The sequence below is a fragment of the Phodopus roborovskii genome, unplaced genomic scaffold, assembly GCF_943737965.1.
Source record: "Phodopus roborovskii unplaced genomic scaffold, PHOROB, whole genome shotgun sequence".
Classification (NCBI taxonomy): domain Eukaryota; kingdom Metazoa; phylum Chordata; class Mammalia; order Rodentia; family Cricetidae; genus Phodopus; species Phodopus roborovskii.
In genome coordinates this window covers 4,672,552-4,697,761 of record NW_026126461.1, presented here as the reverse complement: position 1 = coordinate 4,697,761, position 25,210 = coordinate 4,672,552, and the positions used below count along the sequence as shown (strand labels likewise).

At 47.2% G+C, this 25,210-nt stretch overlaps 1 protein-coding gene across 4 annotated transcripts in view; it reads right to left on the bottom strand.

The window, feature by feature from the left end:
- Positions 1 to 25,210, bottom strand: part of Lrrfip1 (LRR binding FLII interacting protein 1) — a 118,316-nt gene that overhangs the window by 2,155 nt on the left and 90,951 nt on the right. For 2 of the 4 annotated variants that reach the window (XM_051190778.1, XM_051190779.1), the window contains exons 3-8: positions 24,539 to 24,574; positions 23,737 to 23,862; positions 19,629 to 19,799; positions 18,255 to 18,347; positions 13,551 to 13,692; positions 8,757 to 11,576 (exon numbers count right to left, since the gene is read on the bottom strand). In XM_051190778.1, the coding sequence (XP_051046735.1) occupies positions 9,991 to 11,576; positions 13,551 to 13,692; positions 18,255 to 18,347; positions 19,629 to 19,799; positions 23,737 to 23,862; positions 24,539 to 24,574 (2,154 nt within the window). In that variant the 3' untranslated portion in view covers positions 8,757 to 9,990. Of the gene's footprint in view, positions 1 to 55; positions 161 to 2,060; positions 2,141 to 2,703; positions 2,819 to 5,188; positions 5,239 to 8,756; positions 11,577 to 13,550; positions 13,693 to 15,197; positions 15,291 to 16,713; positions 16,807 to 18,254; positions 18,348 to 19,628; positions 19,800 to 21,594; positions 21,667 to 23,736; positions 23,863 to 24,538; positions 24,575 to 25,210 lie in introns of those variants that run through there. The other 2 variants (XM_051190780.1, XM_051190777.1) reach the window with 2 other exon arrangements.

Genomic DNA, 25,210 nt, shown 5'->3' with positions numbered 1-25,210 from the left:
CCCTAAGGGACAGTCATGGCCCATTTGTTCCCTAGAAAAGGCCTAGGGAGTTTACCTCTCGTTGGAGTTTCCGTTTTTCTGCCTTTAGTTCATCTTCTATCTTTTCTGCATTTTCAGCAGCTGATCTATAGCGTGTTACTTGGCTCTCTAACCTTATTACCTGAAAGGAAGGAGAAGCCATTGACACAAATTCATCACTGGTTTCTTTTGCAGTTTGCGTTAATGTGTTAGTGATCAAAGGATGTGGTTTAATAAAATTGAAAATACGCAGGTAAGAGTGAGTGTGGCATTTTGGGTGTTACTCGGGTTCTAGCCAACCAAGTTGCCTGGTAGCATTTCTAAGTAACCCAAACCATCCTGACAACAAACAGCCCCAGTCTGAAGAGTGAATCTCTCTTTGCTTTCAGTACCTCCATTGCGGGGCTTGCCAAAAGACCTGAGTTCAATTCCCAGAACTTGAATACAAAGCTGAGCGTGGGGGTAAGATGTGTTGGCCCTCTGGCTTGTGCTCACTGGCCTGGGCACATGTCCTAGGCTGCTGCTGTGGAAGGCCAGTAATGACTGCAAGAACAGAGGGTGGCTTTAGGTGGCTGTGAGGGGGCGTGTCCACAGGGGGATGCGAGGGTGTGAGTCCACATCCTAGCACTTGGGACACAGAGGCAGGAAGGTCAGAAATTCAAATTTCATAGTGATTAGCCTGGCTATATAGCAACACCCTTTCTTTCTATGAAAAGTTCCAGCACACATATCCATAGCAGAGGAGAAAGTGCTTCCTTTGGACTTATCCTAGAATGCACCACACGGGCTGCCCCTCGGGTACAGGATGCAGAGGTGGGAGGGCCCCACGTTTGCTCACCGGGAGGAACTTTTCTGGCTTGGGGAAGAAAGGCTAGAAGTTCAGGGAAAGAGATAGCCTAGCATGAAGTGTGTTGAATTAACAACTATTTTAATTATTTTTATGTGTGTGTATATTCATGTGTATGTGTGTGCACATGTGTGCACATGCACACAGGGACCAGAGAGCAACACTGGATGTTGTTCTTTAGGAGCCCCACCTTGAATTCTTTGAGAGAAGGTCCTCATTGGCCCACAGCTAGGCTGGCTGGCTAGCAAGTGCTAGGGTGAACGATACGCTCTTGCCACCATGTCCAACTTCTTATGTGGCTTTTGGGGATCCAGCTCAGGTCCCCTTGTAAGCATTTTACAGACTGAGCCATATAAATCAACAGTCAAGAAAATCTAAAACATTCACAAGTCACACTGACCAGTCATTTAAATAACATTAGTACCATGGTGACAACCGAGAGGCTAATAAACAATCTTTCCTGAACTTTCCTTCCCAACTCCGCTAGCAGTGCCTCGAAAGCCAGGCATGTGGTACACTCTTGTGATGCTGGCACTTGGAAAGTAGAGGCAGGAGGACCAGGAGTTCAAGGTCACCCTTGGCTACATAGTGAGTTTGAGGCCAGTCTGGGCTACATAAGACCCTGTCTCAAAAACAACACAAGACTAAGCAAATAAATGCCTAAAGAGCCTGGTTTGCTGCCTTCACCACACCCTCAGGACCTGCGTGTATGTGCCAAGGCCAGAGGGCGACATGGGGCATCTTCCTCAGTTGCTTTCTACCTTGTATTTGAGACAGGGTCTCTCTGGACTTCACCGACTGGCCAGCAAGTCCTAAGGTCCTTCCTGTCTCCAGCATTCAGGCAAGGCATACAGACATGCTTTGTGCCACACCTGTCTCTTCACATGGGAACTGGGGGCTGAACTTAGGTTCATCCCGAGATGTGGAATGACCCTTTCATAGGGGTTGCTGAAGACCTTCAGAGAACACGGATACTTATATTACAGTTCATAACAGTAGCAAAATTACAGCTATGAAGTAGCAATGAAAATAACTTTATGGATGAGAGTCACCACAGCATGAGGAACTGTGTTAAAGGGTCACAGCATCAGGAAGGTTGAGAACCACTAATCTACTGCTTTCCGCCCTCAGCCTCAGCCTCTGCTTAGCCACCCATCTATATAAACTGCCCGGGACTGAGGAGAGTCACACATACATTTTGTTCTAAGGCAGTTATCTCTTGCTCAGATTTTGCAAGTTTAAATTTGAGGTCGCTGATCTGTCTGTTGGCATCTCCTAAAGGGCGACAAAAAAGGGACACGGGTTAAATTCTCAGGCTTTAGAATATTCTGTTCCTGGAAACCAGCTCTTCTAGAATCATCTCACACATCGAGTTCTAGGCTCGGTCTCCACAGAATCAGACAAGGCCCGCCTTCCTTGAGTCCTGGCTGGAAACATGCCCAGCACCTCTTATGTATAGGCAGGAGGCCCAAGATAAGATGGAACCCCAAAGATGGTGAAGGGGATGCAGGAGAGGGGCCAGACATAATCTCATCTCCTGTAAGCCTGTCTCTAGCTGACTAGCATGAAACATACTTCTTAGCTTCCCCACATGACTATCAGGGGAAGCAAAGCAAATGTGTTTCTGTCCATGCCCACCTGTGCATTCTGGGACACTAGCTCCATCCTGCTGGTTCACGCCACCCCCTGCCCACTTTGCTCTACCTGCAAAAGAGGCCTTTGTGCTGTGGAACCCAGGAGCTACCAGGGCACAGGAAGGGATGCTGGGCATCTTTGCCACATGCGCTTAAAATCAACACATGTGAAAGCACACGTTTCCACACAGGATCGACATTTACTTTGCAGATCCAGCACATGCACGTCTGTCCCGTTTTCCAAGACACCATCCTCTGGTCGCAGAAGGTCCTTGCCATTCTTCTGTCTGCCCTCCAGCTGCCCCTTGAGCTTCTTAACCTGAAAACACCACCAGGAAAATTCATTCACTTCTTTTTATTTTCTAAAGGAAGCCGGAAAGCTGAATTTAGAGCCTGTCATTCTCAGAACACATCAGGCTTCTGCCTTGCTGTTAGTGTGACCCCCAAAGTGCCAGAGGCAAGGGTCATAGGAGTGTACAGGAGAGCTTCATGAAAAGGTTCCTGTCTAGCCTGTGCCTTACCAGCCAGGAGGATAAAGTAATAAATAATAAAAAACCAACCCAAAAGTTGAATGAAAAGATTCTGAGGACTTCACCTCAGAAAGGAATAGTCAGGACAAAGACTTTACAACTTCAGGCATGAATTCTTTTGTAACCCAGTGGACAGTGCCTTCTGTGTATGTATCTGTTAGTGTGAGCCTTTGTATATGTGTGTGTAAGTGTGTATATGGAGACCAGAGTTTAACATGGTATTTTCCTCCATTACGCTCTACCATATTTATTTTATTTTTTTCTTTTTGAGATAGGGTCTCTCACTAAACCTAGCTTATGCAATCAGGGAGGCTGGCTAGTCAATCAGTTCCAGGGATCCACCTGTCTCCATCTTCCCAGCACTAGGATTATAGGTGCATGTCACTGCAGCTAGCTTTGATGTGGGTTCTGTGGATTTGAACTCAGGTCCCCCTGCTGGTTCTGCCAGCACTTTATTTATGGAGCTATCTCCCTAGCTTCTGTGAGCAGTAGTTTCTCAGGCTGAAATTCTTCTGGGACTTGGGAATAGATGGCACAAAAAACACTTGATATGGTGAGCTAAGAGTTGGCAACAACTCTTGGTGATACCAATCTTTGCTTAGTCACAAAGATATGAGGCCTCTTAAGGCCCCTGGGTGCAGGAATATGGGAATGAAGTCTCCTATAAAACTGTGTGCTTCTGCATAGAACCTGGTCAAGTTGCACGTTGGCCTGGAGGCACTGGCCAGCCTTTGTGAAGGGGCCCTTACAAAAGTCTCTTCTCAGAGATGGAGAAACACACAGGGTCAGAAGAGGAGCTACCAGCCAGACCACAGGCTCTTCTGGTGCCTAATGTTAGCTTTTCTGCACACTCCATCCCCTCTACTTCAAGACCAGCTCGGGTGCTCACTGTGTTTAAGGTGCAGAATCTGCAGTGGGTACAACGTCTTAAAATACACACAGAGCCCTCAAAGACCCCTCCTCTGGAATTTAATCCAATTCTGGAGGTAACAGAATTGTTCAAAGCGAGCAATCCCATGAGGCTAGAGGGCAAGTTGGAGGAACTGGCTCCCTTGAAAAGTGGCTGAGGAATAATTTTTAACTATCCTGCAGACAAGATGAAACAGAGCCCTTTGGCATTTCCTGAAGTCAGAGAGAGGGACGAAGATAAGTTTGAACCGTGTTGCCTTCTGGATGTTTGTGTTTATACTTATACAGCTCTGGGCTGCTCTCAACCTTGGTCAGAGAAGCCTCCTTTTGCAGTGGGCAGGCAGCAGCCAGGGCAGACACTTCATTGGTCAAAGGGCTGATAATAAGAGACTGAGCGCTCAGCCCTAAACAGGACAACGGGACATCTTTATCAACTCTCCCCCTAAAACCCAGAGCTCAGGGAATGTCACAGGGGGTGGTGGAAAGAATGTAAGAGGTGGACGGTGGGGAGGCGTGCCTCAAAACACTGTCTTCTGGACATGAGATAGCCATGACTCACGGCAGCTGTGTTACACAGTGAGTCAAAATTCCAGCGTAGACGGGCATGTGCTCTCTAGGCCTTAATGAAGAGCTGTTGGTACTTCTCCATAGCTGCTGGGGGAGAGCCATTCTTTAGCCTGCTCCCACCTCGAGGTTTCCTGTGCTCCAATGGACGGCCGTACATCCATGCACACAAAGGCAGCACTAACTGGTTAGTGCATTACTGGGGGGGAACATGAAGTTCAGAGGGGACATGGATGGAGTTGAAGGATGGAAACTGGAGGTGGATATGATCCTATTTCCTTGTATACATGTATGAAATTCTCAAGAATAAAGAAAATTATGAGTGAAATCAATTTTGATCAGTCATTCAAAGAAAAGTCTGCGGGAAAGGGCAATCTGATTCTGAGTGCACAAAACCCATGTACAGGGACAAGGGGAAATGCACGGTCAGTTCCTGTCTCTCAGTGGCAGATCTCTACCCTCCACCGAAACATGCATTGCCCAAGCAGCAGTGCATGTTGAATGTCCCAAATGCTGCCCCGTGGCTTTGAGCCCTCATTCTATTTGGGTCGAATCATCAAGCCATCATTGTTCTCAGACACAGGCATTTAGGGGTTTTCAGGGTGAGCAAGAAGGAAGGCTGGGAAGAGGTGGGTGGTTTCAGATACCCTACTCAAAATGTTGTAAAGTAATAGAAAGGTGGTTACCTGCTCCAACAAGCATTCCCGTTCATCGATGAGCTTTTTCAACCTAACATCTGAAGAGATCAGAAAGACACAGATGAGTCTGTATCTGCCCTCCCAGCATGTCACTGACAGAATAACATAGATCGGTTAGTGGAATGAGTGATGGAGGTAGTTAAACACGTACCACGATGAATGAGGCCACAGACAGGATGGGGAGGAGCTCAGCCAAGGGGTGGTGCCAGCCTCCCGACATGCTTCTCATCAGGACAGCCTCCGGCTCATGCAAACAGGCTAATCTTCTACTTAGGCTAGCATGCAAGAACGCTAGGGAGACAGGCTGCTGCAACACAAGATCTCACAGGCTTCACGGTTTAGCAATGTGCAATGTTGCCGCTCACGAGCACCAAAGTTTCAAGGAGGGCTCTTTCCAAGTTCACACTCCATGTCTAGTTACCTTTCTCACTAAGGTCAGTTTTAACTCTGTTTACAAACCACAAGCCCAATGACAACATGTACACTAAGCCAGTCACAGTATGCTGTTACCTTTCTGAAGAAAACTCACAGAAAATCACAGACTTTGGTTCCTGAACGTGTGTGTGTGTGTGTGTGTGTGTGTGTCTGTCTGTCTGTCTGTCTGTCATCCCCAAATCTCTCTAAGAGAGTACTAAATACTCTCGGGTCTGCAGGGAGAACTGAGGCCGAGTCAGAATTTTCATATTTAAAGGCAAAAAGCCAGGATTCTGGGCACTGACAGTGCTGCTGGATGCCCATGGGGAGGGACACCGTTGCCACTTGCAGGGGCCAGGGTCCCCATGGGCAGCCATCTTGTATTTTCCTTCTTTCAGAAGCAGGGGAGGCCCAGTGTGACTCCTAATGCCTCCCATTCCTACCATGATCTTGTTCTCACACTGCTTCTTTCAGAATTCTCCAGAGAGTAAATAATTAACTTTAATGAGCCATGTGTTAAAACCCACGCACATAAACTCATCTTTGTTTTCATTTAATATCATCCAGGCACGCCCTAATCCAAGTTATTGGCATTTACTAGCCATCTTTGAAAAAATGTTTGAGCTGTTACCCAGAAAGGCACAATATGGCAAAATAAAAGCCAACAGAAAATAATAATAATAAAATAATAATAATAATAATAATATAGTTTTCTGAGATGGAGAGAAGGTTCAGCGGTTAAAGGCTAGGTTTACAATCAAAATGTCAAGTTAATACAGTTTTCTGACCCTTTGGTATTCGACTTTAACACACAGCCCAGTGGCTTCTGCTAGGTATTTTATTCTTTCTTTTCAAAAATCTACCCAACCATGAAGCAATCTTCCCTTATGCATTTTAGCCTCATATATAAACAAACACCAAAACCTATCATTGCGATGAGCATGGGCAGTATCATAAAACAGCCTTAAAGCTCATCTATCAATTACACAATGTTATGCTTTTTCCTCTCGACTTCAAATAACTTAGACAAGCAGCAAAACATAAATGGCAAAGTGTAACAGAAGTCACGGTGAAAACCAGTGCAGGTGGTCTGAACTTCCGTTTTACAGAAGAGAGCATGAAAAAGGGGTACTCAGACTGGAAAGAAGAATTGGAGAGGCAAACGAAAACCAAAGCACCGAGAAGAAGGAAAAATAAGAGATGGTTGTATAAGCACATGCCTGAAACGCCGGCTCTGGGGAGCTAAGGCATGAGTTTGCTGAGTTTGAGCCCAGCCTGAAGTACAGAGGGTTCAAGGCCACACCCTTAAGAAAAAGATAAAGAGGAAAAGTGAGGTGCTTGATACCGACAGAGCAGAATGAGCCTGCTTAACTTCCTGTGGAGAGTGGGATGCACTGGTACGCTCTGTGCCGAATTTCCCTACCTTGACTTGGTAAACAGCAGGCTCACCGATCTGCAACACTAGCTGCCAAAACGACACAAGCTACTCACTAAATACAGCGACTCTAATTTTCAGCAATGAGGCGCCAAAACAAGAGAACTCACATGATCCTGAACTTTGGGCTTCTTTTGTACTCATGCTAAAACTAGTTGTCAGGCTATTAAAGTTACTTTGGGATCATTAAAGGGCTTTAAAAAAATCTGGCTTGCTTATTTATTTATGGCAGGTAGTGATGGCACACACACACACACAGACACAAACACACACCCAGGAGGCAGAGGCAGAGGCAGGAGGATCTCTGTGAGTTCCAGGCTAGCCTGGACTACAAAGCGAGTTTCAGGCCAGCCAGGACTGTTATACAGAGAAACCCTATCTCAACAAAACAAAACAAAATTAAAATATTAGCAACTTTTCTGCTACACAGTTTTTAGACCCAGCAAATGGGAAACAAAGAGTTAGAGACTTCTAGAAAATTCCAGAGGGAGCCAAACAAGTGCTGGAATTCTCCAAGCTCCTGGTTTCTTTGTCATCTTGAGGTCCACCCTTGGGTTACTCAAAGTCAGTCAACCCAACCCCATAATTCTAAAAGGTTTGACTCACATCTTCAGCAGGCAAAGGAACCCTTCCCAGGTCTAGTGGTTTGTTCATAATACATGTCTGCAATGTGTACCTCAGACTGTGTGGGGTAATTTCAACCATCATACCTTCCTCTCCATTGCCCAAGAAAGTTATCCCCTTTCTGTACGCTCAAATGTGATGATGATGGGGTGGGCAGGAAGGGCACCAGCTGCCTGCCCCTTTCCCTGAGCCCCCTCCTGAGCCCCAACTCTGATGGAACCTATCCATGTTAGCTTCCACCTTTTCTGAGACTAAAAGATGGCTGTTCAACCGTGTCTCTCTGCTAGTTACAGCATCTACGGGATCTGCTTGGTCAGGGGACGATCCTCCTGCAGCCACAGGCCATTATAGCCAAGAACTGTGTAAGGGGCAAGAAGGTGAAGGGGTGAGTGAAATGCCTCTTTTTCCTGGCCACCATACCGCCCCAACACAGGAAACACCCTTCTCACCTTCTAGAGGCAAGCCACTGGGAATGCATTTTACCATGTGCCCCTTGGCATAGAAAGTATGTGGAATGCTACACAGCATGGCCTCTTAGGAAGGGAGAAACTAGCAGAAAACAAGAACCTTAAGCCTGTTAACCCCCTAGAGGTAGCCTTCCGGAGTCTGAGTGAGAGCAGACATTTGGATTGACCTAAGCTGGGACCACTGACTGCAACCTTCTGGCCCTGCAGAACTCTGGGGTACAGCCTGCAGCCAGACTCCTGTTTCATTTTCATGGCACAGGAGGGGAGCATGCATCAGCTCACCTGACACATGCGCACACACAGTCAAGTTTTCTTCACCACCTTTACGCTCTTCTACAAAGAGCCCTATGCACCAGCACACTTTAGCAGAGCAAACAAAGGCTTTTACCAGTGGGGGGGGGTGGGGGAAGGGGAAGCACATGGATGTGTCCACAGAGTACACCAGATGGGCTGGAGACTGCTCTCGGCTTCCCAGTGCCATGGCGTTCACTTGTCAGTGATGAAGGCACTGAGAACTATTTTTTTCTGGAACCCCCCGCAGGGAGCTCAAAGCCAGAAGTGACTTCATGTGGACGCTATACAGGGGAGTCAGAGATCAAAGACCAGAACCACAGGCTTGTAAAATTATAAAATGTTTTTATTTCAATTCTATGACACTTCAGTTTGCCTCAAATTTTACTGAGGGTTTGGTCTTTGTAACAGTAGTATGAATTCACATGATCCCATAACATGTCAACAGTAGTCACACAGCACATGGCCTTGTGATTTTATACCTACCATTACTTTAAAAATTCAACTTTACAATAATTTTTTCCCCTAATGCTCTTTATATAGAAAATACATTATTTCCTTCAGGCAGGTAAAATAATAACTTTCCAATAAGAAAATATTGATAAACAACAAACAAAATATTTATACCGAACACAAAATGTTGGATCAAAATCTAATGAGTCCTGTGCATAAGAACAAACAACTTTTTGTATTTTAATAATAAGTAGACATTCAGACAAGAAGATAACTTTAAAGTTAAAAAAATTTAATGACTCTTTCCCCTAAACACTAAAGTAGGAAATATAATTTCAACTTGTCATTAACAGAAAAGGATAAAAATAAAATATTTGTATAAAATGAATTTAGCATATCACCTGTGTGAAGTGACAAAGATATCTGACAAAATTAATTTGGGTACCACTGGCAATCAAATCCAAAAGCATTGGTGCAAAATGCAGCACTTACGTGAGGTAAAGGCACATAGTCTCTCTGTGGTTTTTGAGAACTGTTTGAATCCCTACAGTAATTAATCTCTACCCTGAGGTGCAGCTCCTCCTCTCTCCCAGTGACCTATATGCTACTTATTACCCATCTTGCTCCTTTAAATATAATAGCATACAGGTTATGATGTACATATTAAGCTCAAACATGAAGATACATCTATTTTACTGAGACATGTTAGTTTGACTATTCACTGCTCACGACACAGAATTCTAAGCATGTTGTTTTGGTCAACTAGATGCTGATACATTTGGTCAGGCACAGCCACATTCATCGTGGCCTGAAGCAAATGGTTAAGTTTCGACCTGGAATGCAGACATGACAGGGACATGGTGTCACCTGATGCTAATGGAATGCTCTCAGCTAGAACTGAAAGTGAAAATAATGGTATCCAGATGATCAATGGTTGAATACAAATCTACAAGTAACCGTCTATAACTTAAAGTAGTTGATACTTGATTGACACGTCATATGTCGTGAACCTGGACAGTGAAGTGGAAGGATGGAATTCTTAGGTTGGGCTTAGTGTGCTGAGTCCTTGGCCCTCTCTGGAACTCAGTCTGCCCCCGTCTGCCTCCTCATGACATGGTGCAATCCTCCTTATTCTTGCTATTCTCAACCGGCCCTCTTGCCTGCATTCCGCTCTCTGAACTGAGCTCCCCTGAGAGGTCACTGTTGTCTACGCTGCAGCCATCTACAGCCTTCTCCACGGTCTGGCCTGGATGTTGGGATAGCACATGCCCCTCCTCACTTCCTCTCTGAGAAGCATCATTAGCATCCTTTGGAGGACCTTTCTTTTTCGTCGGGGAGATCTCCCTTTCTTTGCACTGGGGACTGCTCTGATCCAAGGCATCCGCGGGACCGTCAGCATCATGGTCTTCCATTTCCTCACCCTCAGCACTGGTGCCCAGCGACTGCGCTGCATCCGCCTTGTTCACCGACATGTCTCCATCTGCTGTTTTGTTCCCTGCCTGGGTTTTTGCACCATCTTCTCCCCCTTGGTTCTGTTTTCCATTAAACTCACTTTCAGGATCTTCTAGGCACTTGACACATTCACTGCGACCTGCTGTGATTTTTTGTTCTGGATTTTCCTTCTCTTCGCTCTGGGTTTCTGCTGCCTGGCTTTTGTCAGGTAACTGGATCGGCTCTTCCTCCTCCAGGTCACACGCTTCCGTGTTCTGATGGTTTAACTCTTTGCCGGCATCTTTGTGGGATTCCACTGCGGCTGGAGATTTCTTCTTCTTGTTCTTCTTCTTCCTGTTCTTAGTCTTCTTCTGTGGTGAGTCCAAGGCCCCTGCCTGCTGCTCACTCTTTTCTTTGTCGGGTTCTTTCTCATCCAGTGCATGTGTGGCATCTGTGCTGCCTGGGCTTGCTGCGTCCCGATGGTCGCTCTGCACTATGGGAGCCCCAGGGGTGGCCTGAACTTCTGCCTGGATGGGCTTCTTGTCCCCAGCCTTTCTCAAAGGGTTTTCCCCGCTTGCCGGTGGGTTCTGAATGAGGGCCTCCTCTGGCTCAGCCACTTCTTGGGTGAGTTCTCTTTCCAAGCTCTTCTGTACCTCATCATTCACACTTCCTCCATTGTGACTCACGGCGTCTTCACTGCCCTCCAAAGGACCGGAGGCTACTGTCCCCCCTTGTCCCCCAGCGGCAGCTACCCCTGCCTGTACTGCATTCTCTGCATGGTCCTCACCTACATCTCTTGAGTCTGTACAGCTCGCCTTGTCAACTTCAGATGTTTGCCCCAAACCTATCGAGTTTTCACTTTGATTTTTGATACCCAAGGCAGCGGGTACAGACTCTTCATTGTCTGGACCTCCCAGGCAGTTGGACTGTCCCAAGGAGTTTCTGGTCCTACCATCTGGCTGGTCTGTGACCTCACGTGACTCGATCTGCTCTGGGTTTTTGAGGAGAGACGTGTTCTCTTGAGCTTGGCTCTGAACCTGTAGCTCACACTGGGCCCCTGCTAGTGGTCCTGGGGACAGGGCACTGTCTTCAGCAGGTTTCTGGTCCTCGGCATCCTCACCGGAATGTGACACCCCTTTGTCCACACACTCCTTTACTGGGTTGGATCTGGGCTGTTCTTGGTCAGTATTCTGTAAGGATCCTCCTCCTTTCCCCATATTCTCCACAGTTTCCTTTCTCAACTCCACTTCTTTGGCTTTCCCTAAAAGACCATTGAGAAAATTGAAGGGACCCCATGATGTGGTGGGCACTTAATATATATTAAAATGCAAACACATGTTCTAATTACCACCCAGTTTTCTCCGGAAAGAGAGAGGGGACAGAAGAGAGAGGAGAGAGGAGTCACCGGAAACAAGCCTTTGTCAGGCCTATGTGTCAAAGCAGCAATTGCATTAGCTTGTTTTTGATAAGCAAAAGGCCACCGCCACCACCTCCAAGGCCAGAGTGGCTGTTACCATCTGGTAGGAACTGACTTTTAAAGGTGAGGTTATGATTTAACTGACGGGGAGCGCTGTGGGTCAGGCAGGCAGCCACACGAAGGTTTTCAGAGTGGATTCTAGGTCCTCCTTCTGTATCCCTAACTCTAGACGCTCATCGAAACACCCACACTCTCAGTCACTCAAACCCTATGATCTCACAGTCCCAACAGTAGCCTTCATGTTTCCACAAAACAACATTCACATTCAGAAACTGGCTGGAAAGCCAGTCTCAAGGAAGATGCTTGTGGAGTAAACCCTACAAGGCAGAAAGCAATCCACATTCCACTATCTGGCATTGTCTCCTTTGGAAAATGCTCTCCTCCAGGACAGGTTAGCCCTTTGGTCCCCAGGGGAGTGGTAAAGAGCCCCAACAAAAGGAAAGCTGAAGATCAAGGTGAATACTTAACCCATCCATCAAAAGCCTTATCAATAAATCCCCATCCTGTTGGATATTATCTTACTGGAAGTGAAAGCCTGTCAATCTAAGAGCTTTGTAGTCTCTACAGTTGAGCTCTGACCCCAGGAAAATGGCGAGAAACATCTGTCCTTTATTCAGAGGCAACTTAACTTGACCCTTAAAGATTTTCTACTATTGCATATTTAGTGGTGTATACTTTATGTTAAAGAAACATCAGACACAGGTAAATTTAAACTGGGAAGTTCCCACAGCATTCCATTCATTAGATAGATACTACATGCAAAACCCTTATAGGCCACTTACAAAAGTCACATGAATATTAGGGATGTGTCAACTGTGCATGGAGATAAGAGCAGCAGGGCCAGTTCCCAGTGGGACAGTCCTGGAGGCATGGTGGAAACTATGGGATCTTTCTGTTTTGGTGGCTCAAACACTGACGAGAGGACATTGCTTTGACAATCACAAGGGGATAGGGAACAGCTCGGAGAAGTTGGTGCCTACAGGCTTCTACATGGGCACAAATGTATACAGTCACAGACCTGCCTTGTAATAAACTAACAACTGGATTTATCCTAAAACACAGAATTTAAGTCTCATTAATTTGTGAACATTTGTCTCTGAAAATTATAGGACATATTCCTATGTCCATTAGATTTCCCAACTGCATATTCTTATAGAAGCTAACACTGTATAGAGTAAGGTGGGTGGATTCCAACTCCTCTGGGCACCACCCCACTTACAGCAAGGACCACTCTCAATACCAAGGCTGCCTTTCATTATCGGGGTGGGGACAGCAGCTTCAGGATGGCACCTGTCCCACTCAGGAAGCTTATGCCCTCTCCAAACGCTTATGTGGTGGGTGCCCAAGTGTGCCAGGCTGGCAGGGAAATATGGCAGCTAACCCACTTCACAGCCTCCGCTGTTCCTACCCCTGGACAACTCCATTACAGGATCAACTTGACAGCCATAGTTAGAACACGTCCAGAGAAAAGCCAAACCGAGCTCTCAACACTATCACTTGACTTCCAGCCCTATCTCCTCCTACTCAGCCTCGAAAAGCAAAGAAGAAATGTGTTCTTGAGCCATCGGTGGAAAGCGCTAGACAAAAATGCATGCGACACAGCACTGTGGGTGATCACGTGGTTTGGTCGGGACACTACTATGAAGTGACGGAGAAAACGGCATGCCGCGTGACTGTTAACTACCAGTGGCAATCCTAGTGCACAAAGGCGAACCAATGCTGGCCAAACAATGGAAGGAACCAAAGAGAAGCTCTTACCAAGTGTCCCCTCCCCGGCTGACTTGAGGGCATTTAATTCTTCCTTTGTCATCTTCGTAGGACCTTGATACCCAACGCCATTTAGTGTGTCTGAAGTTTCTCCGTTGGTGGCTATTTCTGAATTTAGGATTATTCCATGTTTCTGGGAGCAAAAGAGGTTTAACATAGTACTCAGTGACAGCAGGTTAAACGATATTTTATGAATTATAAAGGGATGTTATCCCCCCCCCCCATGTGAAGCTGACTCTACAGGGGCGGAGCAGGGTCTAGGCACAAAACATGATCTATCAAAAGAGCAGATCTACGATGGCCTCCTCCTTGTGTGTTCCAAAACACCAGTGGTTCTTAACCTTCCTTTTAGTACAGTTCCTCATGTTGTGGTGACCCCCAACCGTAAAATTATTTCATTGCTACTTCATAACTGTTATTTTGCTACTGTTATGAACCAGCGTGTGAATATGTGATATGTGACCCTCCCCTGGGTCCTCTGCAATACCCAACCTATTTCTGGTGACAAGAAACTTTAAAAAGGCTTTCTTCTAACTAGGGCAATGACCTGTGGGCTGCCACGAAGTAGAGCATCAGGAAAGCGAACCTTTCACTATAAACTCTGACGTCAGTCTTTAAGAAGGGAGACCAGCATGAAGACAGGAACATGTGGGTGTTGTGGAAGGGCTGAGTGCAGTTTGTACAGAGATGGCATTAGTAGGCTGTCATGATGTTTCGAGTCTTCAAAAGCATCTTTTGTGCCGAGGACACGGCCAACCCCCTGAAAACCAGCTGCCTGCCTCAGCTGCAGAGTACCTCCTTCCTTGTGGTCTACTTGGTTGGTTCCCAACACTTTTTTCTGGCTCTTTGGAGACTCCCAGCTGCTGCACACAGCCTGGACAAGGAGCATCATTTAGGTCTTAGCTATAAGTCTGTATCCTGCTCTGACTTGAACTGCAGAGCTCAGGAAATGACACTGCCATGTCTGGGGACAGACAGAATGTTGCCATGGTCACACCCGTCAGCACCACCTGGACCACCTGCTGGGTTCCCCCTGGCATGGCCCTTACACAAAGTGAAAACTGTCCTACTTTTATTTGGTGAGTAGTCTGATCCCACAATGTATCCCAGACACTGTGCAGCTAAGTAAGTCCTCTGGCAAGAGTCTTAAACAAGGAAGCACAAACATTCTAATGAGGGTAAGAAAATACTTAATAAGTGGCAAACTCAGAGCTAGACATCTGAGCCACTTCTTAGATCTGTTTTGCTTGGAAACACCTGATGGTCCCAGGTGGAAACATGGATGGGTCCGGTATCACATATTTCACGTGAATAGTTTATTGACAGCTCAAATCTATTAACACAAGTAATGACAAAAGCAGTCAGCACCCATGGATGGCCACAGACCCACGGAACTTGAAGTTGTCAGCTTCCTTCCTTCCTTCCTCCCTTCCTTCCTTCCTTCCTTCCTTCCTTTCCTCCCCAATACAGGATCTCTCTGTGTAACCCTTGTTGTCCTGAAATTCCCTGTGTAGACCAGGCTGGCCTCAAACTCACAGGGATCCGCCTGTCTCTGCCTCCCGAGTGCTGGGACTAAAGGCGTGCGCCACCACTGCCCAGCAACCTTGGTATTTTTCATCAACTGCTCTTGGTTCATACCTTTAACTCCTCTTTCAGCTTGACGGTTTCCTCTCTAAGGTCATCTCGTTCACTCCGTATGGAATCAAAGAACTCTTTCTGTCTTTCTAATGCCTGAGTGTGCAGCAGAAGAGAGAGAGAGACAGGGGTTGGGGAGAGGGAGAGAGAGGCACACACAGAGGGACAGATTAGCACAGGCAGCAGGACAAGTAAGAAGCAAGGACAGGGGGCACTGGCATCCAGTGCACCAGCGAGAATGGATGCCATCGGTTTTATGCCAGTCTAGAGCTACTGCTCACACATTAGCATTTCAAAGCAAGGGATGCTACGGAGGAAGGCTGCTTTGTGCCATCCATTTCTATCTTTTGTTTTCTCATTGAAGTACTGGGGACTGAGCCAGGGACCTCACATATGAGAGGCAAGTGGTCTACCACTGTCTGGCACTAGGTCTGTTTTTTTTATCTCATGACGCGGTGCTAGAGAGTTAACAGGAGATCCACGATCCTTTAAACAAGACAAGTTGCTAAAGAACCCCACTATAACTTTAGACATGTTTGTGTCTATGTTCCTGTTCACATGTATGTATGCGCATCTGTTTCTGTGTATAATTCAGAGGACAATACCAGGTGCCATTCCTCAAATACCATCCTCTTTGTTTTCTTTTTCTTATTTAAAGACAGTGTCTCCCACTGGCCCGTAGTTCCCTGATGAAGCTAGTCTGGCTGGCTCAGCAGCGAGCCCTAGGAATGTCCCTCTCTCCACCTCTCCAGAACCAGGGTTACAAATGTGTGTCACCATGTCTGGTCTGGTGACTAAATCCGGGTGCTTGTACTTTACGAGCAGCCATCTCCCTAGTCTATTTTTAGACATTGATTATGAGCATCTGTTGTTCATGCTTGAACACGCACGTGTGTGCTGTGCAAAGGCACACAGACTCTTAGCCAAGGCTTGTGAGTGTGTCAAAGTGGAATGGTGTGGCTTCATATTGGGAACACTTCTGTGCCGCGCCAGATCACCTCTAGACCTGTCTTGGGGCCCTTTCATGTAAGTTGCGACGTTTTAGGTACCATGTGCCACTATGACTCTTCCCATTTATCACTCCTAAATGTGGGTGGGCTGTCTCCTCTCTGCTGAGGAGAGAGAGAGTGTGACGAGGCCTCCCTGTGGAGGTTTCAAAATGGGAACCCTCGGAGCATGGTATGCTGACACCCATAGCATCACAAAACCCCGAGGGAATTCTGGAGTTTGACCCTCCATGCTGAGCTGCCCAGAGCCTTTCTCCTTGCATGGCCTGCGTTGCACCTAGCTCCCCCCCCCCCCCCCAGTGCAGTAGGGAGAGGGAGACAACATCCGACTACACAGCTATGGTTCCATCCGCCTGTGTAAGCTGGGGTAGTCACCATGCCATTCACGCTGTGTCACGTGAGGGTCACATGCGCATCCATGCAAACACGCTTCCAAACCAAAGCTTCTGCAGGAACCACACCTGCTGAGCAGCACACCCCCCAACAGTTTTTCGAAGGCTTGAGACTCCTACCCCTATCTTTTTGTCTTTCCACTCTATCGTTTCCTGAAGATCAGAGATCTCCCTGATAAAACCCGCCTGTTTCTGCTGCAGCTGTCGGATCTCCTGAGGAGAGGAACAGATAGAAAGAAAGCAGACAAAGGGTTGAGCAGAGAGAAGAAATCAGAGCTAGACAACCACGGTGGGGCGGTCTGACCAGCCCCGGATTCAGCAGCACGGCAGGATCTTCTTTTTCTTGTTCTACTCTTAGTTCCAAGAAGAAAGCCAGCCTGACTGATAGCTTACCTCAAAGCCATCACGTACAATCCTGATTAAGTTAAAGAATGAAAAAGCAACCCCGTAAGAGTCATGCTTTGCTTAACCGTAGGACAGCAGTCTGAGAAAGTGCAGGTAGGTGAGCTCATCATTTTGCAAGCATCATAAATTACAGATAATAGTGATGATTGCAATATCACTAAGTAATATACTCTATGGGACCACTGTCATACGTGTGTCCCTCTGCTGATCAGAATGCTATGTGGCATATACTTGTGCTAGTTTCCAATGGCCTTGTAACAAACGATGACAGCTTTCAGGAAGTCACATAATAACACTCTGGTAGTTCTGAGACTGTTTTGAAAGACTCTTCTGAGGAGAGGATCAATAACCTTTTCTTTTCCAGTTCCCAGAACACTCAGTCTCAACCTGTGCATCTCGACCATTGGAAAACACAAATTTCTGATGGTCTTAGGAACTGAGACACCACTCAGCATCAAAATCTCAGTTATGAAGTAGCGACAGAGATAAGTTTATGGTTGGGGTTCCTAAGATCATCAGAGATAATGTGTATTCTGAGGGTGGCGACCCACAGGTCGCGAACCACTGTCCTAAAACCTGCACACATCCGTGCTTTGCGTCCCTTCTTCACAGACTCTAATCTCAATTGTTGTCAACACAGTTCCCACCATAGCATCTGATGTGCCTCCCTCTTGTGGGTAACTTGTGATTACGTCAGAGCCACACAGATGATCAAGACAACCTTCCATTTCAAGGTCTTTAGTCGCACCTTCGAAATCTTCCCTTTTCCATATTTGCTTTTAGGGACTTAGGATGTGGACTTCTCAGAGGTGGGTGTGATATGATCACAGCTCCCAACATACACACACACATGAACATCAGAGTTGAGAACCCTCACCCACGGGAGGAGCCGTCTCCTCGAGGGACGGAAAGTTAGCCTGACCCCTGGACTTTAACTTTAGGGATGGCTATGAACTGACTCCCTGGCCTCCAAGGTGACTAGTGTTTGGAGATAAGATCTTCAGAGACGTTAAGTTATGATATCATGAGAGTGGATCCTAGGTTGGATAGGATGAGTGTCCATATTGAAAGTGTACATCGCTGCTCCTAAGGAGACAATACTGACGGTGGCCCTCGGGGCCTGACCTTGACCTGGACTTTTTGGTCTCCAGAACTGTGAAGAAACCCACACCTGTTGTCAAGGCCACCAGGGTATTTTTTTGTTATAACAACCTGGGCTAAAAGAACAGAAAGGGAAGAAGAAAGGAGCTACCCACCTCAAGCATTTCTTCCCTCTGCCTCAGGGCTTCTTTCACTTCAGCAAACTGGAACTGCAGGACGCTGTGGGCATGCTTCTCCCTCTCCAACTCCTGTGGGTGAGGAGCACAGTGCGGAGGCTGTGGTTCAGTGGCGTGTTTCTCTCACAGGGTTCATGTTCTCATGAGCCATATTTCCCTCAGGACAAACAACCCTTTATTACGCCATCACCATTTCCAAGGCGCACAATGACACAAACTCATTTCTCAGCCCTCCATAGAGGACGGACGATCAGACACTTTCCTCTAAAATTAACCCTCGGATTGTGTGAAGTTGAGAAGTATTTCCCGATTCCTCTCTCATTACAATGTGTCCTAGGAGCCGGGTGGTGGTGGCACATGCCTTTAATCCCAGCACTCAGGCTGGCTTCAAACTCACAGAGATCCACCTGCCTCTGCCTCCTAAGTGCTGAGATTAAAGGCGTGCCCCACCACAGCACGGCCACATACATGCTTTTTCGTGGTTGTTTTTTGATATATATATATATATATATATATAACAATATATATATGGGTCTGTGGACATGTGTGTGGATGCCCACAGAGGCCACAGCCATCAGATCCCCAGGAACTAGAGTTACAAGTGCTGGAGAAACCATCTGACAAGAGCTCTGGGCCCCAAGCTTGGGCTCCTGCAAGACAGCATGCAGTCCCAGCAATGCATCTTTCCAGCCCTGACCTTGGTTTTGGAGAAAGCATTTCTCCTGGTCAGGAGCTGGCTGATTCAGTTAGTCTGGGTACCCAGTAAGCACCATAGACCACCTGTCTCTGCCTCCCAGCTGAGATTACATGCACGTGCCACACAGATGCTGAGGGCTGACCTCAGGTCTGAATGCCGTGCAGCAAGCGCTCTACAGAGTGAGTTACCTCCCCTGCCCTTGGGGTTGTTTTGTTTGGCAGTGGAGTCCTGTTAAGTAGTCCAAGCCAGTTTTGGACTTGCAATTCTCCTGCTTCAATCTCCTACATGCTGGGTTCATAGCCATTGCCACCACGCTATGACAAAGACACAATATTCTAAATCTTGGATACTGGGCTTTGTGGACAAGTGGAGAATCACTGTCTAAAAGCAGGTTGGCGAGCAGGCTCAGTAGCTAAGTGCATATACTGCTCTTGTACAAAACCTGGGTTCAGTTTTTAGCATCCACATCCAACAGCTCACAACGGTCGTAACTCCAGATCTAGGGGATCCAACACCCTCCCTCTGACTTCTGCAAGTTAGTGTACTGGTGCATATATCCCCACCCCCATAATTAGCAAAAATAAAACCTCTTAAAGGATATAAGTACAGCATATTTACACAGGTCCCCTAGCAACCGTGAGCACAGCAACACTTGCCTTGTTCCTCTCTTCATACTGTCTCTGAGACTCAGCCAGCTGCTCTTCCAGCTCCAGCAGCATGTCCTTCAAAGTGTCTACCTGGTACATGAAGTTGGTCTTCTCATTGTCTAGCTGGGCATTGGAGACCATGGCCTTCTTGTACTTCTCCTCAACTTCGGCCAGGGAGTCCTGAAGAAACGAGGCCATCGTTTCAAAATCACCAAAAGGAAAAACAAGCTGAGATTCAGCCAGAGTTCTTTTCCAATCTCAGCCCACTTCTCAACGTCCCTGCACTCAGGCAAGCAGCTTTTCACGGTGGGGAAGAGCAACTGTGTAGCCTATGACTTGCCTGTGAGGAATTATGCTAACTAGGTTAACGGAGGCAGGAAGACCCACCCTAAATGTGGGCCATCCCTGAGCTGGAGTCCTGGCTTGCAAAGAAAAGAGAAAGAGAACACCAGACCCCATGGCCCCTGGCTTGTGGACTACATAGTCACCCTGCCTCATGTCCTGCCCCAGGACTCCCTGCCATGATGGACTATATCCCCGATCGGTGACCCAAGATAAAACACTTCTCCTTTAAGTTGCTTTTGTCACAGCAAAAGGAAAAGTAGCTAACAGCAATCTATCCTCTCGCTAAGACAAGGAGGGGTGTGGGATGCGGAACGCTCAGGCAAGCAGCAGAGCCACTGACTTATCTGATTCAGCAGCAAGAACCTTCCCACCACGGCAGCTCAATGGCTTTCTGAAGTCATCACTCAGTGTGTGGCTTCAGGCTGGGAAAGAGCCAGTCACTGATGGAAATAAAACTCTGCCACAAGCTACTGCTAGGCCACCCTGCTCACGCTTGGGAACCAGGAAAGGATTTGTGGTCGTTGCAGGTTTCTGACTCATGGGAAATAAAACAAGTTACACAGGGTAGGTCTCGGAAAGACCAAGGTCATTTGCTTGAAAGGGCAGTCGTGGGAAAGAAGCTGTAAAAGATAATATCGACAGTGCCCAAACATGGCTCCCACTCTTCTAAGCTACGAGCCAGCCACCAGCTTAAGAGAGAGGTGTCGGCTCAAGTGTCAGAGCTTTGAGGAGGCCCTGTGGAATCTTGCGCTGCCCTTGCTCTGGGCATCCACACCATGACAACCCCAGGTGGTACCATTGGATCCCAGTTGATTCACTGGCCCCACTTTTAGGTGAATGAAAAGCCAGGGTCTTAATGTTCCTGTTATATAGAAACTACCTGCCATGTCTCTGGTGCTTGTTGCTATGGAGTTTAGATGACTTCTTAGGCCCTTTCTGGAGAAATGAAGAAGACGTAACGGCCCTGCATCCACTGTTGGATCCAGACTTGCCATGGGCTCTTTGGTGGCTATGGCTGCCCGTGCCTTGGCACCTGCTCCCTATGGCTCGGCTCACCCAAGCATCATTAAGGAACTGGGAAACTACATTTCCTGTTGGCATGGCGACGCCCTTCACAGTTTCTGAGAGCAGTGCACTCACATACGCTCTCAGACACCATCCCCTAAGTACAAGTTGAGAGCATGCACTAACCTGTATGGTTCCAAAGCATACGTGTTAGTTAGGACAGCTCTACATGAACTTGGCAAAGCAAACAGGGAGGAAGACACTTGTATGGGACAACTAGGAGAGCGAAGAGAACCCGAACTCTTCCAGTGTCTGTCTGCTGTGTTTGCAAAAAAAAAAAAAAAAAAAAAAAAAAAAACCCGAGTCGATGGCTCTGAGCCTAGGGGGATGGTGTTGAGCATCACCCTAGATCAAGCGGTAGGCCGGTCACTTTTTCCACTGGGGACTCACTGGGTTCAGAAAGTGCATTTGGAAGAAGACAGATGCACACGGTGTTAGACTTCCCATGCTCCCCCACTCTCCACAATCGGGGCCCTACTGGGTGAGCATGCACATGGCACTTCTGTGAGGCTTTTTAAGGTTAAAGTGGGTTAGTGTCATGGGCTCACACATCCATAGCCGGTACCTTCATCTCTTTCAGTCCCTGCATGTATCTGCCTTCTACATCCTGAATCTGGTCCTTTAACTCATTAAGTTCCTGAGGGAAATGCACAAAAGGCAGATGATGTCAAGGGGCGGGGGATTGGCAGGGTTCACACGCACACCCACAACTTTCTTATGTCTGGGTCCACTCCACTGTTTAGTCAGTCAGAGACATGGTTCCTTCTTTATTTTATCAGGCATTAAAGAGAAGTGAAAAATAAGTTTCAGCATTATAAAGATAAAATTTTATGTGTAGTTCACACATTTTAATACAATGCTATAAAACTAAGGTGTATCTTATTTTATAATTAAAAAATGGGGAAAAGAGCCAGGAGGATCTCTGAGAGTTTGAGGCCAGCTTGGTCTACAGAGCGAGTTCTAGGACAGCCAGGGCTGTTACACAGAGAAACCCTCAAAAAACAAAATAAATAAGGGCAAAAAGTTGGGGCTGAAGAAATGGCTCGTTGATTAAAAGGACTTGCTGCTCTTCCAGAGGCCCTGGGTTCAATTACCAGCACCCACATGGTGACTTACAACCCTTTGTAACTACAGTTCCAGGGGAATCTGATACCCCATTATTGTCTCTGTGGGAGCCTGGCACACATGTGGTACATAGACATACATGAAGGCAAAAAACAAACAAACAAACAACCCCCCCAAAGCATCCATACACATAAAGAATAACTAAGTAAATCTTTAAAAAGCAACAGACAAACAAACAGGCAAGTGGGGAGTGGTTGGAGATGGCTCAGTGACTCAGAGGGCCTGATGTTTTTCGTCAGTACCCCAGTTTAGTTCCCAGCACCCGAGTCAGGTGGCTGGCTCGATTACCACCTGTAACTCCAGCTGCAGAGGATCTAACACCCTCCTCTGTTCTCTGCAGGCACCCGGCACACATGTGGCACAGGCACACATAAACAAAATAATGATGCCAAACCTTCTGCAACAATGGCTAGTGAAAAGAGTTTAGCTCGTGTCTTCCTACCCCTCAGACACAGTGAGCTGCAGGGCAGACCAGCACATCCAGTCCCTGCACTTACAGGGTCCCCAGTCTCCATCCCGATGCTCTCCATGCGCCTGGTACCAGGGGACAGATGTCTCCTGGCAAACATCTGCCAGGCAAATGAATGGTACTCGTGCCTGAGAGCAGAGACTAGCAGGACTGTGAGGTAAACAACAGCGTTGGTGGCTGAGGATGGGGGTCCGGCACGTGGCACTTTAGGGGAGCGGACAAAAAGCCACTATCCCGGCTTTATACTTATAAAACACGGAAGCTGCACTTCAGGGCTAACATCTGCAGCAGCTGCCTCACTCCCTTCTCTGTCCCGGCAAATGCTATCTGGCTGCTTCGTCATCACCAGTGGATCTGGGTCCCTGTGAACCAGATGTGAGTATGGTGAAACGCTCCCACAAAATTAGCCAAATCCACTCCTTCCAGACCCTCCTTCTTGCTCTGCTCTCTGAAGGACACACATTCTGGTAGCCTAACCTCCATTCCTTCCCTGTTTGGGACACAACTGCTCCAGTTACCTGACAGCCCAAACTGCCCTAATAATTAACAAACAGTGCTGGGCTGTGTCTTTCCATATACTGAGGTCACCAAACGTGGCACCATCTTTGGTGTCAAAGGTTTAACAGAGAATAACGTCTGTACTATTAAAAGGAAAATCACTAAGATGCAGTGACGAAGTCCGCCAAAGGCGCAACAGAAGGGAGAGCACATATTCTAGGCGAGGCAGACGATGCTAGAGGGTGGCACTGGCTGTGGTCCTGGGGCAGGGATACGAGAATATTTCACCATCTAGAACACTCCAGAAAATGAAAAGTGAACGTCTACATTTGTTAACACATGGGGAGAGGTGGCATGGCCCACAGACCATCGAGGACAGAGCACTGATGGCCACAGAGAAGGACACATGCTCCTCCCTGCTTGGGCACAGGCAGGTAGGTAGAGCTTCCCACAAAGATGCTGCCTCAGCTGGGTCCTGTATTAGGAGAAAGCCATGGTTTCAGGAGGAGATGGGACTGACCTGGAACTTCACAAACTAAATCTCTGTAACTACGAAGAAGACTAATCAATCTTCCAAGGGGCTCTGTCAAGTCACAAACGAGCATAGTGTCTTACCTTAATTTCCCTAATGGATGCCTCGGTGTCCATGGAGATGGAGGTATCTCCACTTCCTCTCCGGGAGGAAGTCCCACCCAGAGAAGCCAGAGTGGCGGCAGACAAGCTGGGCATGTTACGGGATCCCTGGAATGAGTGAATGTCAACTGTGATTTGGTAAAACCAAAATTACCAACAAGCCTAACATTTCATAACCTTTTCTCTCATGTGCCATTTTTAGCTTCCACAGATGATCATTTCATATGTGTAAGTAAGTGTTGGTGTGAGATACCTGCATGTGAAGGCTATAGGAGGCTATCCTTCCTCTTTTCATCATTCTCCGCTGAGTTCCCTTGAGGGGAGGTCTCTCACTGAGCCTGAAACTCACCATGTTGTCCAGACTAGAGGGCCAGCTTCAGCATTGGGCACATGTGAACACATCCCAGCTTTTTGCATGTGTACTGGGGATTTGAACTCAGGTCCTTACGTTTGTGCGGCAAGCACTCTTACCCACTGAGCCATCTCCCTGGCCTCGGCACACCTTCTCTTTAACTCAGCTTCTATACTGGACAGTCTCCTGTGGGCCTCTGGCCAGTGTTAAAAAGGCTCATTCAGAGAAGTTTCACGGGCGTTTTGGGCAGTGAGTGAGCTCTTTACTGCCCCTAAGATTGCAACAACGGACCCCTTTGGGGATACAACCTCACGCTGCATGGCCCACTTAGCAGTCTCAGTCTATTAATCACCAAGTCACTGAGTTCAGTGTCACCCAGGACCCTCTAGGTTTATAACTAGCCTGAAGCAGAGGCTTGCAGAAATCCCTTACCTTCTCAGCGAAGTCTTTGTCTGGTCTTTCTTCTACCTATGGAGGAAACAAGCAACAGTCAAACATCTCAAAGCACTGAATTGATCACATGAACTCTGGCATTTGATGCTAAAAAAGAAAAAAAGAAGAAGAGAAAGAAACAGAAAAAGAAAAGCAAACAACAAAACATTCGCTTGCGCTATAATTTAAGCACAAAACAAATAAAAACCTAAACCCTGGCTTTCCGCATCTTCCCTGTGTGCAAGTCTCTCTGAGGCCCTTCCTTCCCCCAGACAGAAGCCTCAGCAGGATGCAGAGTGGGCTAAGAGGTTGAAAGCATGCGTGCATCGCTGCAGAGACCCACCAGTATATGAAGAGGACTCGGAGGTCCTGTTGCACAGACCCAGGGACCCGCTGCCAGCCACTGCCAATGTGTGGGATAACCACCAGATGTGTGTTTTCAGATGTGCAATCTCACTGGCTTGACTGTACGTACACTGCGGAGTGCTGAGGTGGGCCTCAATTAAGACAGTTTTATCTCACAGTCTACAGAGCTGGAGAGCCCAGCTCCATTTTCCTTGGCTGTGTACGTAAGTATGTTCACGAGCCTACATGGAGGCCAGAGCCTGACATACAGTGTCAGCTCTCCACCTCATCGCGACAGGGTCTCTCACTGAACCTGAGGCTTGCTGA